The 13,908-nt window shown below is 34.8% G+C and overlaps 1 protein-coding gene across 2 annotated transcripts in view; it reads right to left on the bottom strand.

Moving 5' to 3' along the window:
- Positions 1–13,908, bottom strand: part of Csmd3 (CUB and Sushi multiple domains 3) — a 976,611-nt gene that overhangs the window by 220,812 nt on the left and 741,891 nt on the right. For both annotated transcript variants that reach the window (XM_041637611.1, XM_041637612.1), the window contains one exon: positions 11,472–11,666. In XM_041637611.1, coding sequence (XP_041493545.1) covers positions 11,472–11,666 — 195 coding nt within the window. The remainder of the gene's footprint in view (positions 1–11,471; positions 11,667–13,908) is intronic.

The raw sequence follows: 13,908 nt of genomic DNA, 5'->3' as shown, positions 1-13,908 counted from the left end.
GATCAAACAATTATTAGACTCATTTATTTAATATTATTGAGTAGGAAGATATTCCATTTACCCATCACTACTCTGGCAATGATGGATTCCATCAGCGCATATTTCTAGAGAAAGTACTTCAATGGCAAAGGCTATGAATTAGCTACCATACTTGGATATATCTTTTCTACTGACTTAGAGAAATTCAGTAGCAGTCCTGGGGATGCAAATAGTTAGCCGATGAATAGCATATCATTGATTTTTGTCTCCTCATTTTAGGCATTGAGATAGAAGATATATGTTGTAAAAGTATCTGCTCAACTTGTAAAGCTGAGTGAGTTTTACCTGTTGACAAGTTTCATAACCAACAGGGCTATTCAGTTCCTGGACATTCGCCTCATCCCTCTAAGAATTTTATTATGCAAAAGCAGCCACTGCCTTTTTTGCAATTCCACCTCCGTGACAGTCACACACTGTGATTCTGTGATAAAATGTACATGACAATGACAACCACTTAAGATGACTGCTAGTGAATTATTGATGTTTTTTGAAGCTAAAATTCTCCATGCAATTTAGTTGGAATTGCACTTTCTGAGACTTTTAAATTATGGTAATCTGCTATTTTTTAAATGACCTAAAGCACAAATATGTTAGTATAAATGATTTTATAGAATAACTCTTTTCTAATATATCCTACCAAACCTTCAGCTCAGTGTTTCTGTTTTTGAAAGTCTATCTTGGACTCTACAGTTATATAAAACTCCTGTTGTTGTACAAAACTCCACTGGGTAATTTCAGGAAGAAATTTGTAATCCATAATCATATCTGTCATGATTTATATGTCTCATTAATATGTATCTCTATTTCTAGATTGTTGGGGTTATGAAGTCAATGCTTCTGTATTTTTAATATCATTTGTTCCTCTAGAAGCAAGTATATTATTTGTGCCTATAGAATCAAGCCTTTATACACAGTGGACTTTTGCTAAATTTGCCTTATTAATAAAACTAATAACATATACTTTAGTACTCTTTTCCAATTGACTAAATATGCAGTTTAAAATTTATAAAACTTTACAAACCTTTTATGGTCATATACCTAAATTTAATTTAAAAAGTCCCATCCCTTTTAAAATAAAAAATACTTAGTGTTAAATTTGACATGCACTTTTACCAAGCATGCTTGGAAGACAGAAACACGAATAGAAATAGCAACATAAAGCCTCTATTCAATGAGATCCAAAGACAGGTAGAAGGAATGAAGGAACTGACATGAACTACTGTCCAATTTTCTAGAAAATGTAATGAACTTCCCTAGGGCTTTAAGAAGATCAACAAGACCTCAACAATTCCAAACCACAAAGCATAGCCAGGAAGGCACGAGGAACTTCCTTAATTGCTCTACTCCTCCCTTGAGAGATAGGTAGTCTGTCTAGTACCATCTACAACACACTGCTACCCTCAGGGAAGAGCTGACATAATTTCTCTATTTATATCTATATATCTATCTATCTATCTATCTATCTATCTATCTATCTATCATCTAATTTCTCAAGAAAAAACAACATAGCTTTTCAAAGGAGGACAGGATCATTTCAATTCAGCTTCTTTATGCAGTATCGATTTCTGGCTGGTTGTTGAGAGACATAGGGATGAAGCTATTTTACTCGTTATAATAATTCAAAAGTTCAGAATAGAAAGAAAAAGCAATATTACTAGACAAAATGCGAAACATTTGTCTATCATATCAACTCCATATTATACAGTTGATCTTTTCTGTTTCATGAATTCATTAAGGAAAATATAGACTATATGTTTTCTGTATCCAAACAGAATCATTTTCTATTTGAAGTTCAGCATCTTCTTAACACATTAATATAGAAAACTAAGCATGGTAATATCAGCTACTGTGACTTATTTTGTCAATAACAGAAATGCAAGACATAATAAATTGTATATTATGAATATATTTAAAATAGTGACTAATAAAGCACAGTAGTTGCTAGACCTGCTGCTAGAAATCATGAAGCAACGAATAGGAAGCTGAATCATGTCAATCTCCTTTTACATATTTATGTTTATGATTGTAGATTTGGGCTGCTCTCATCTTTCTTCACAGAAATGTCTTACTGCAAAGGGTTAATGCAGACTCATCGTTCCTCAAGATGCATGACTTGCTAGTGGCTGCTAGAGCTCAGGCATTGAATGAAATCTTATGCCACCTCCTTGGAGGCTTCGAGTAAATAGTGAAAGAAGGAGCAGAAAGAATATGAGACTGGAATATGAGAAGGACTTGTATGACATTCTCGCCTCTGAATATGGCATGATTGTTCCACACATAAATTCACAGCCTCTGATTTTACCCACACTTGATCAAATTGTTTACAAATGCCAGCAAGAGTGGAATAGGCGCTAAAACCATACATGAGAAATTAATATGTGTGAATGACTATAAATGGAGGAGGAGCCACATTTCTTTGGTGATGGTAAGGATGGATATATCCCTCATACACATATGCACATACGAAGTGTTTGAAATGGTTATATAAAAAAAGCATGAATCTGGGAAGATGTTAAGAGATATGTTGGGCTGGTGGGAGGACTTGAGGAAGGGAGAGATGGTTATGAATAGGATACATTGTAACATGCCTTAAAGTTTTAAAAAGAAAGGAAATAAATTAGTAAAAATTTAAAAAAAAGTGATACAATATTTTATGTGTGCATATGTGTTGTATGTATGTGTAGGTTTATAATTCACATATTTGTGGGAACATGCATGATTACTGATGCATATGCATGCCCATCTGGAAGGTCTAAGGATTAATGTCAAGTGTCTTTGTTGATCACATCTCAACTTACATATTATACTAAGGCAGAGTCTCTCAGTTGCACTCCAAGCTCTCCAATTGCCTAGTTTTGATCTGGAGATGTCTTGTTTTCTAACACCTGAGTGTGGGTTCACAGGCAGGCTATCTCACTTGCCTTACATTTATGTTGCTTCTGAGGATGCAAACTATGTGGCTTTCACACTATCACAGTAAATCCTATCTCACGAGTCCCCCACAAATATACTAATTACTGTATTTGCATCCTTTGATAATCATACTTAATTATAATTTTCACTTCCCCTTTGGTCTTAGGTTATAAAATGTCACTTCTAAGAGGACTCTCAGTCTTCATCAGTGCACCATGTTTAGAAATCCTTACTCTATTTATAGAATTCTTTGCTACCTCTCTTTCTGTCATTCATCATGATATTTTTCAGAGGTTTTTCTTTGCCTGATATACAGATCAAGACGATTTTAACTGCATTTGAGGTTCCCTTCTTTCCCTCTTTTATAACATAATAAATCAATTCTCTGAACCATGGAGGTCATCAGATTGGGCTTGGAACTAGAGAGAAAGGCCCCATCATTGAATTGACCTAAGGCTCTTTAGAAAAGCCTCTTGATCCACTACCATTTTTAACAACTCAGCCTAATTCACAGAGTTGTGTGATAAAGTTTGGGACCAGAGTCTCCGATGAACACAGAAACGGATTTTGTCTTTTTATAAGTGTACATCTCTCTTAGGAATGCTGGAGACAATGTTTTGCTCAGTAGAGATAAAAATGTAACTTTGTAAAATTTTCTTTATTTGACAAAAGAAAGAGTAGCATTCACCTACTTTTCCAGGTAAGACTATTTTTACTTTCCTTGAAATTATTATAATTTTACAGTTCAAGGTCCCCCGCCTTCTGATCACTAGAACCCCAAAACTGAGGGTTTCAGCTGGGGAAAACAGGAGACAAAAATATTTACCAATTTGTCTCTCATAGAAACAACACATTTTAATTATTTTCTTTGTCATTGCTTAGTATGAGTAATTCCTGTTTTTGAGAAAAAGCATCAAATATTCCAGGATGGACCAAAAAATGTTAAATAGCAATAGGCCAGCTTGAATTCTTCATCATCCTGCCTCGACCCCCCGATTAATAGAATTACAGGCACCTACCTCCAAGGCTGAGCAGTTTCCCTTTGTTTTACTGCCTGTAAAATTTTCACGAGATTCTCTTTGCATGGTTTTCTGTAGACTGCCTGTAACCTGTGTTATATTCTAGGTGTGTTTATTAAATAATGGCATAGCTTTCACTCTTCCTTCGGTTCTGTAGAAAAAATTGCTATCAGGATTTCTGTATTATCAGCAGAAGTAAGACTTGACTACCCTGAGATCTTTGACCTTATAGGTAACAGCATTTGAATGTCTCTATGACTTCTAAAGTTACTGCTAGACTTTATTTTCTTTAGTAGTATAGAGAAAAATCAATGAATTGATTCAACTTTCTAGATATTTTTTCCCATTTGCAACAAAACCAGTAATACAGTAGAAAGTATCTTTGAAGGCTTGGGGCTCCATTTTGTAAACAAAGACTGCTTGTTCATTTTCTGGCCACTCAAACCCTAATAATCACACAGAAACTATTTCAATTACAACACTGCTTGACTGTGACTCAGGCTTATTTCTAGCTTGCTCTTACATCTTAAATTAACCCATTTCTACTAATCTGTGTATCACCACGGGTTGTGACCTCCTGGAAAGGTTCCATTCATCTTTCTCCTTTGGCTTCCACACAGCATCTCTTTGACTCTGCCTATTCTCTCTCTATATCTCTGTTCAGATTTACCACCTGGCTGTACTCTGCTAAGCCATTGGCCGAAACAGCTTTATTTATCAGCCAATAAAAGCAACATATATACAGAAGGACATCCCATATAAACTAAGTTAAATACAGATTACATGACAGTTGAGAGTTCAGGACATGCAAATATGATAAAATTATAAAGCACATACCACCACCCTTCTTGAGATGTAGGTGAAATATGACCCCAATCTCAGTGGTCACCAAAAAAAAGTACACTGAATAAGCATTTATTTTTAGACAAATTGCTGTGCATATAGGCTGTTCTCTACAGTATGAATCCAACAACATTAGTGATGTCTATCTATTATGCTATGCTTAAGGCTGACTAAATTGATAATATACGTGTGAGTGCCTGGAAATGGCAGGTCCTCAATTACAGCAGCTTTTCTTCTTGTTTCCTTTTAAGTCATAGTTTTTCAACCATAATATGAAAACAAAACACATTTTGGTTTTATCCCAGTCTTTCCACAGGACAAAACATGTTGCACTTACTATTGTATAATCAGTATCTTGTGTCTGTGAGGAAAATTACTTCGTGCTGCTGAGGAAAGGCAGATACAGTTGATGATGGTCAGATATCATTTAGGTATAGGCCTTTGTTTTGTAAATCTTTCATCTTTCTGTTCTCATAATGTCAGATTTTTAAATGACAGCAAATACTAGAAGACTCAGTGTGTTGAGACTAGATAAATTAATTATTTATACATTCATACTGGTACATTACTCTAGAGTTTTATATACTTTTAAGACATTTGGAATAAGAATTTTAGGCCAGATTCATGGTGGCCAACAGCACTAGCCCCAGGCCTGCCATCTTGAGTTTATTCCCTGGGTCTCATAATGTAGATGCAGAGAAATTATTCCTCCACATTGTCCTTGACCTCCATATGCAAGTTCTGGAACCTATATATACACACTCAGACACACAGACTTACACACACACACACACTGCACACATGCAAACACATATAATAAGGAAATAAAATGTAATTTTAAAAATGTAGTTAGCATCAAGTCACACCTGAACAAAAAAATTAGGAAGACCAGTTCAGCTATTTACATCCTCAAACATTCAGACAAAATAATTTTCTTAAAAATAGGTTGACATGTTCTTAATAGAGATCACATTGAAGTTGGAAAGCGATAACTATAACTTTCACATTTTTAACATTTTCTAGGTTTCTCTTCAATTAGGAGGATAAGAAGGCTTTTCTTTTAGATGCTTCCATAATGAACAATGGGGTCTGTAGGCTATTGAGCTTATTCTCGACATATTTGTATAACCTCAAATTTATGGACAGATTTATAGATGATTGGTAAATGAATACATACTTTCAGCATAAAATAGGACCTACATTAGTATTAATGAAATGAACTTATTAAAAATAGCAGTATAAATTTTCTAAATAATTGCTAGAACTATGTCTAAAAGATATCTTTTAAGGTCATCATTTTCTACTCAAAATTTGAGATGAAATGTAAAAACAAATTTTAGACATTTAGCTACCATTTTTTGCATGAACTTGTCTTCATTAAGCTCCCATATTTAGCCTAAAGTAATTTTCCAGAAATATGTGTAAAACCTTAATCTAACTACTTATTCTTGACACCTTTTACCCATTTGTAATAAATATTTTTTAATTGTCACTGTTGGAGGGTGCTTGCCAAATTCCTATATTGGAAACACAATGCTCAGGGCAAATGCTGAAAAGTGGGCCCTTTAAGATACAGCCAGACTATGGGAGCCCTTGCCTCTTCTTCCCCAATTGCTTTTGGTTATGGTATCTATCACAGCACCGGAAAGCAGACTAGGACTGTATTTAGGATTAAGAGCAGCAAATGTATACATTTTGAATGAGGACAAAGATGAAGGCTTGGAAGAAATGAGGAAGCCAATGTCAGACAGTATCCATGGATGTAGAGATAAGAAGCACAAGTGTGCTTAGGTGGGCAGATGCAGCGGAGCTTGGAATTATAATATCTTTGAGTTTTATTCGTTTCTGCAAAGCCACTGATGACTGGATTCTTAAAATAAGCCTCCAGCCCTAGCAGTTTCCAGGGCTAGAATTCTTTTGCCCTATAGAAAAATCAGATAAGGGTTCTCTCTCTCTCTCTCTCTCTCTCTCTCTCTCTCTCTCTCTCTCTGTGTGTGTGTGTGTGTGTGTGTGTGTGTGTGAGAGAGAGAGAGAGAGAGAGAGAGAGAGAGAGAGAGAGAGACAGAGAGAGAGAGAGAGCTATCCTTATATTTGGGACTGGCTAGTACACGTCCAGTGAACTCCTTAATGGAGAAAGCTAGTTAAGAAAGGAACTAAAACATAAATCATCAGGGAATTTTAGAGGGGAAGGTTAGTGTGCTACACTTCATTTTTGGGTGGCTAATAAACAGCTATTTATTCTTCATAAAATTGTGAATAGTGCACAGACTGTTTTAATCAGCCTCCCACTTCTTTTCTCTCATTATGCTTAAAAGCTGCAAGGTCACTAAGCAACGTAGGGGAAGCTGACAGCTCTTAATCAGATAGCACATACACCAGACACTGTAGTTTCTACCGACCAAGGTCTGGAGTTAGACTTACTGCTCGAAATGAAGAAGAGACCCAGGCCTTTAAATTATTGGTTCCGGGCTACGCTGTTGTAAACCATTCTGATCGTGAGTGTTGTGGGGTTAAACCAGAGCAACAGCTTGGGCAGGTAGTAAATGTATGTCCTTGGAGATTTGTGAATACCTTAGATGGAATGTTCTTTGCCTGAACCCCTAAACTCTGAACAAATGCCTGCTGATAAAGATAATTGCAAGAAGGCTTCTCAGCATTTAACCTAGGAGAGAGAAACAAGGCCTGGCAGTGGGAAACTGTTTTCAGTAAATAGTTCTAAACTGTTGGAATTAATCCCCAAATATGTAACAGAAAGGGAATTCAGCTACAGCGAAAAATCTACAGCAAAGAACAGCCACTTATTCACAAAGCAATAATGCCATGAAGCCTTGCCTTTTGGATTAGCTTTTACCAGATCCCTTGGTTCTGATAAGTCACCTGTGAAAAGATGGCAGTTACTGTATAGTGTTGCAGCTTGTAGCATTGCCATATTAACTAAATCAAGCCAACATGATTAGGTAAAATAAATAATTAAAAAATATCTGGAATCTTTTGCTATTTGTTTTTAATTTCCTTTCTTAATATTGAGTGAAATTTATGGACAACATTTATACAGGCCTGTTATTTTAATCCCATTTGTCTGTTAACAACTAAATTTTATTTCAGCAGATGTCTTTTAATGTACAAAAAATAAAAAAGATTTTCCAAGAACATTTATTTTTATTATGTGTTAAATTCAAGAAAATTGGGGGTATAAACTTGCTGTTCTGCTGTCGTTTGATACATACGGCAATCTCTGGTGACAAACTGCAGGGTTTCTCATTACTGAGCAGAAATTACAGCAGATTGCAACTGTGTGGGACCTACCACTGGCAAACATAATCTCAAGGTGTCTACATGAAGCTCTTTAAAACATATTTTTGAGATATAAAATGAATACTTACTCCTAAACAGAGATAAAAAACCTGTTCTCTGAAACAGTAAAACTTTGTAAATTGCTGATCTTGTCTACGTATCTTGTTTTAAGATCATGCATATGAATTAATGTCATATATTAAGCAGGAATTCGTAGACCAGCACTCCAATCCACTTTATGTTTTTCTAGGGTAAATCTCAGAAAATATTAAGAAGCAAAATAGAGTTGTGATCTGAAAGTTTATAGATCATAACTAGGCTGTTGGAAAAGACAGTATAAGAAGTTGGTTTCAACATATAGCACACCAACACCAATGAATATGCAAAGTATTTCTTTATTTTTGTCATTATGGATCATTGTCTAACAACTTACAATTTTTGAACATTAAAGCACAGCTTAGCAATCAGTCAAGATGTCCTGAATTTGTTCTTAAAGTCTTTGAGACACTCCTATTGGGTGTAACCTAGCATGAAAGGCTGCAGATGGAGAGTCACCTAGTTCTCTATTGGCTGAAATTAGGGACAGAGACATGGCATCCTAACATAAAGCAGAAGCAACCACCAGAATAATTGGAGATAATAGAATTCAGACCCAGAGAAGGGTGTTGGTGCCATATAGCTGCCTTTCTAGTGAGATACACAACAGATGATGTTATATGTTTTTACATCAGGTTGAATTAAAAAAAAAGTCTTATAAAAATCAGAGAAAGGTTTTTTTCAAAAACACAGTATCAATGGACAAAAAATAAAGAGAGATTAAAATGGAAAGTAGGAGACAACCATTGAATGAAATGTAAGTAATTTTGTATCAGCAACCATAAATAGGAAATTGACCCTAAAAATATTTTTCATGAACAATGAATTTTGCTGGATCTTATTACGCATGCCTTAGGAAATAATTGACCTCTAAATGTTGTTACTACCATGGGAAGGCAGCCAATGTTATATATAATTACAGTTAAGGAAACAAGTAGCTTTCTATTTTGCTGCTTATCCTCCAAAATATTTTAAATTCTTTTTAAGAGATAGTAAAACCACAATAGCAAATAAACTGAGTTTTTTAGCTCAATTTTCAACCACTTCATATAATACTGTAGAATAAAACATACAGTATATTTCATGATCATATACGATGTATAAGTATTGAACAAGGACACAGAGCACAGAGCTAGTCTTACATTTAAAAATATTATTTAACATTAAATATATCTAGTTCTAAACAACAGATTTGTTTTCTCTAACTGTATTAAATGTTGTTGTTATGACAAATTGGTCATAGTTATTTTTTCTTTACAGCTTAAAGAATCCACTTAGAAGATTTGACTGTTATTAATAAACTTTGCATTTGGATTATATATTAAGTTGTTACATTTTAAGAGAGTTGACACCATTAAATGTCTTCCTATTTTATTAATGTATGTGAAATATTATAAGTACTCACATATTAGAAGAGATAATTGTATATATATATGACATGGAATTGTGGGATAGATATTTGTTCAGTTGAAGACATCATATAATGCCAAGTGAAGCATATGTCTTAGATACTTGGATTCTTTGGGGCAGTGCTGAAAAATCAAGGCTTCTGTGTGTTTATATTCAATAGCTGTCAATCACCTTCTGAGGCCCCTAGTGTGTGTGTTGTCTATTAATTAGATCTTAGCAGTCAAATGAATCATTAAACACTAATTCAAAGTTCTTTTTCCCCAGGTTGTAATGTCAAAGGATTCTAACCTAGGGCTGCTCTGCGCTTGAACATGTGTATACATATTATATACTTACTAGGTAATATGTACTTAACCAAATAATTTTCTTTCAGAGGATTCACTTGCCTATATATTACTAATGTTCTACCTACGATTAAGGTAAGTCACTAGATGTTTTTGTTGGTTTGTTTGTTTGAGTCAGGGTTTTGCTTTGTAAATGAGAACTGAGACAAAGCCTACCCCAGCCTCATAATTTCTGGGATTACAACTTTATATCAGGCTGGGCGGTGGTGGTGCATGCCTTTAATCCCAGCACTTGGGAGGCAGAGGAAGGCGGACCTCTGTGAGTTCAAGGTCAGCCTGTTCTAGAAGAGCTAGTTCCAGGACAGGAACCAAAAAGCTACAGAGAAACCCTGTCTCGAAAATCAAAAAACAAAACAAAACAAAACAAAACAAAACAAAACAACTTTATGTCAGAACTTGGCTTTTTATTTCTTAAAAAAATCAATGCATAAGCGAATATTTGACTTATTCTAATTTTAGATGAAGGAGAATATCAGATTAAAGCAGTCAAATAGCTTAAGTAAATAAAGAATCATGCATAAATAATATTGTCAAATGAATACATTTTTTAAGAAAAAATTAGAATGTATGTTAGACACTGACAATTCATTTGTTTCACTATCATATCAAAGATTTTTTTGGTCTCTAATTATTTTAAACTAGAATCTAAAGTGATCAATTTACTTTTACAGAATTGTCCAGTGCACACACAGCTCATAACATAATACATGCATTCATACACATGAGCATATACATATCTATTGTGTTTGCACCATTTACGCACAACTAAAACGTGCCAAACATAAAATTTCCCTTCCTTTGTTCTGTGCCTTAGAATATTTTTTTTCTCTTTTCTATTTGTAATTCAATTGTATTTAATTCAATTCTGTATCTTTTAGCAAATTGATGGTTATGACTAAGTGGGTTGATGTTATGATGCACTGGTGGTGCTCATACTTGGAAGCTCTTTCCCAGGTGACATCATTTTCTAGTAGCCTCTGTATCACTTTGTCTAATGCATTATAGTCATTCAACTAGCTAGCATGTCTATGTAATTCTTCTGCACTGAAATCCTTTGTTTACTCGTTTCTCCAAGCCTTTCATACATGTACTCAAGCACGTGGTTTTAAAGCACTGTATTATGGTGTCTCCATTTAGACATCTCCATATTTAGGGAAAAGCATATTGTTCTGTGTCATGATTTCAGCTAAGTGTTCTCAAAATAAACCACGTTATTACATTTAAGTTCGACATCTAATGTGTCAAACTTAGTCCTGAAGATAGAAAGTAAGCAAAAGATGCTCAAATGCCTGTGTTTTGAGATAGCTCTCTTGCTAAACCTCCCTCACTTTCATGGAGACAGCTAAGAATATACGGACTCCTCCAAAGAATTTCTTATTAAATCCACTTTTCAATGCTTCATGAAATTTTATTGCCTATACTACACTTTCAGGTTGTATTTTAAAGGAATATGTTTGAAAATATAGAATATTGTATAGAATAATAAAACCTTATCAAAAGTTCTATTGCTTACCATGACAACTTGGTAGAACTCTATTCCATCCAGGTCTCCCATCATCTCCCATGATGCAAGTGAGTGTTGAATACCCTTGGAGAACATAGCCAGCATCACAGTAATAGGTGACGGTTGATCCCAATTTATAATCCATTCCAAGTCTAGTACCATTCATTATATTGCCAGGATCAAAGCAGGATTCCCGGAGTTTTGCTGTAAAACAGTGCGAGTATCATATTAATTGGACTGACACATTCTTTTCTGAGACATTTTATAGTATGCTCATCTGCTGACAATCAGTAACTACATACAGCAAGCGTAGAGAGAGAACACGGCAGATCATGTGGAAAGAATGTAGAGTGCTATGCACAGTGTGGTTACATCCAAACACAACCCAGATTCAGGGACAGGATCGTTTCCTGAGTTCAGTACAAGCACATGCACACACATGCACACTTTCATTCATGCATTCCTTCTCATGCATCAGCTTGAAAGTCCACTCTGAAACAGACACAAGGGGCTCTGTATTCACGGGTCCCCTAACAGTGGAGTGAAAAAAAAATCAAATGCAAACTGACAAAGTAAAAGTTCCAAGAGTATCTTAAAAAACAACATTTCCATTTTCTATGCATTGAGCACGTACGTAAGAGTTGTGTATAAAACACCGTGTTTATAAGGGATGCTAGCAACAAAGGATGCTGGTATTTGAGGAAGTCTTGAAAACAACCACTGAGAGTTGAACTGGAACAACCACATTCTCTAAGTGTAAAATACATAAAAATGCTGTTTTCAGAAAACATCCCACAGGGTGGTTACCGCACTATGTCACTAAAACCAGATCATGCAAAATTCCTGCTCTTTTCAGGAAACATATTGACATAATATTTTTTCTGCAAAATTTTTCTATTGTTAGCTTCAGTGTGAAGTGGAATCACTTATCGAATAATTTTTATGCATTTTTAAATCCTTGGTGAATACATTCCTTTAAATATCACTGCCCTTGTTTATTACCAAGTGTGTCAAAGCATTTACACCTGGAAAAATTGAAATCAACTAACACAAATTATGAAGCAATCAACTTTAAAATTATTTTTGTGAATAATATATTGTGTTTGCCTTACTGTTATGCCAATTGATGAACAGATCATAGGAACTGTTGTTTTTCCTCCTATTATTTTCCATGTAAGATATATTAGGTAATAAAGTTTTTTTCTCAGCTTGTTGTAGATATTTTAGTTTTTCCCTTACAGAATGAAAATTAGCCGAGAAGTAGGCATGAATTCGCATTTATCTGAGATACGGCCAATAGGCTTTACCTCATGTAGAACTGCAAGATTAAATGGAGAATGGTTTCAAGAAAAGATGAGAGAAACCTGGGAGGATGTGATGCTTGGCTTTCAGAGTGACTATGCTGCATTCTATTAGCGCACTTGCCGCGAGCATTTCGGTGGGTACCATTCCTGTCTTTCATCCTGTGGGTTTTCGGAAATGTTTCCTAAATTGGAACTCAAGGGAGAACTTAGAACTAGGTCTAAAGTAATGACATTTCCTCCTTATTTAGTTCTTTTATCTTTCCTTCTCTCTTTCTCTCTTTGCAGATGTGTGCATACCCATTCACCTTGAAGGTACAAGGAACTATCTCAAAGCTAAATTCTCATTGACAATATGGAGAAGAGGAATATATTTTAAAGCTACTTACTTCCCAGGAATATTATTATTACGCTATTCTTATTACCATTTTGTAAAAGCAAACAACGCTTTTATGATGTTCAGAATGGAGTAGCTGACAGAAAGAAAGTCACTGCGTAGTTTCCCCCTATATGGACTGTTACAGCCAATCGATAAAGAGGAATGAATATAATGGACAAGGTTTGGGCTCCAGATTCTTTCCATTTTAGTATATGTAGAAGTGGTTTGTGGATTACAGAAAAGACAAATAATATCTAAATGTAGCAGTAGATAAGAGTCTGGACTTTTGAGATAATGTGGAATCACATTTTTTTTCTCAGCCATATGACTTTAGGCAATTTACTTTAATTTGTTTTGCCAAAAACAACAGTCAAAGAACAAATTATTTTCAATTCATATTTCTTCATAGTTAGTCTGAATACAATGTGGGCTTTTAAAAATATGTCTCTTATTTGGTATTGCTCCCAATTAAGGTTAACTATCACACTTGAAGGTTGTACTTAGGTTTATTTTAAAATATCATCATGGATACAATGTTGGTCTTCAGAACTACTGGTATTTAACATGGTATGGAAACTCTAATATAGGAAATTTAATAAGCAAAGAATAGAAATGGAATGTTAGCAGAATAGAAAGACACAAAAGTACCTCTCTTTATGCAGAAATTCCAAAAATACAGCAAAAATACTATCTCAATAAAAGGGTTAAGTAACTAGAAATATACAAAAACTTATTAAATATCACCCTGCCTTCATTACTAAGAACT

The sequence above is a fragment of the Microtus oregoni genome, unplaced genomic scaffold (genome assembly GCF_018167655.1).
Source record: "Microtus oregoni isolate MIOR12 unplaced genomic scaffold, Mior012 000053F_ref0000044, whole genome shotgun sequence".
Taxonomy (NCBI): Eukaryota; Metazoa; Chordata; class Mammalia; order Rodentia; family Cricetidae; genus Microtus; species Microtus oregoni.
Note: the sequence above shows the minus strand (reverse complement) of the source record. Positions and strands in the feature narration are given on the sequence as shown.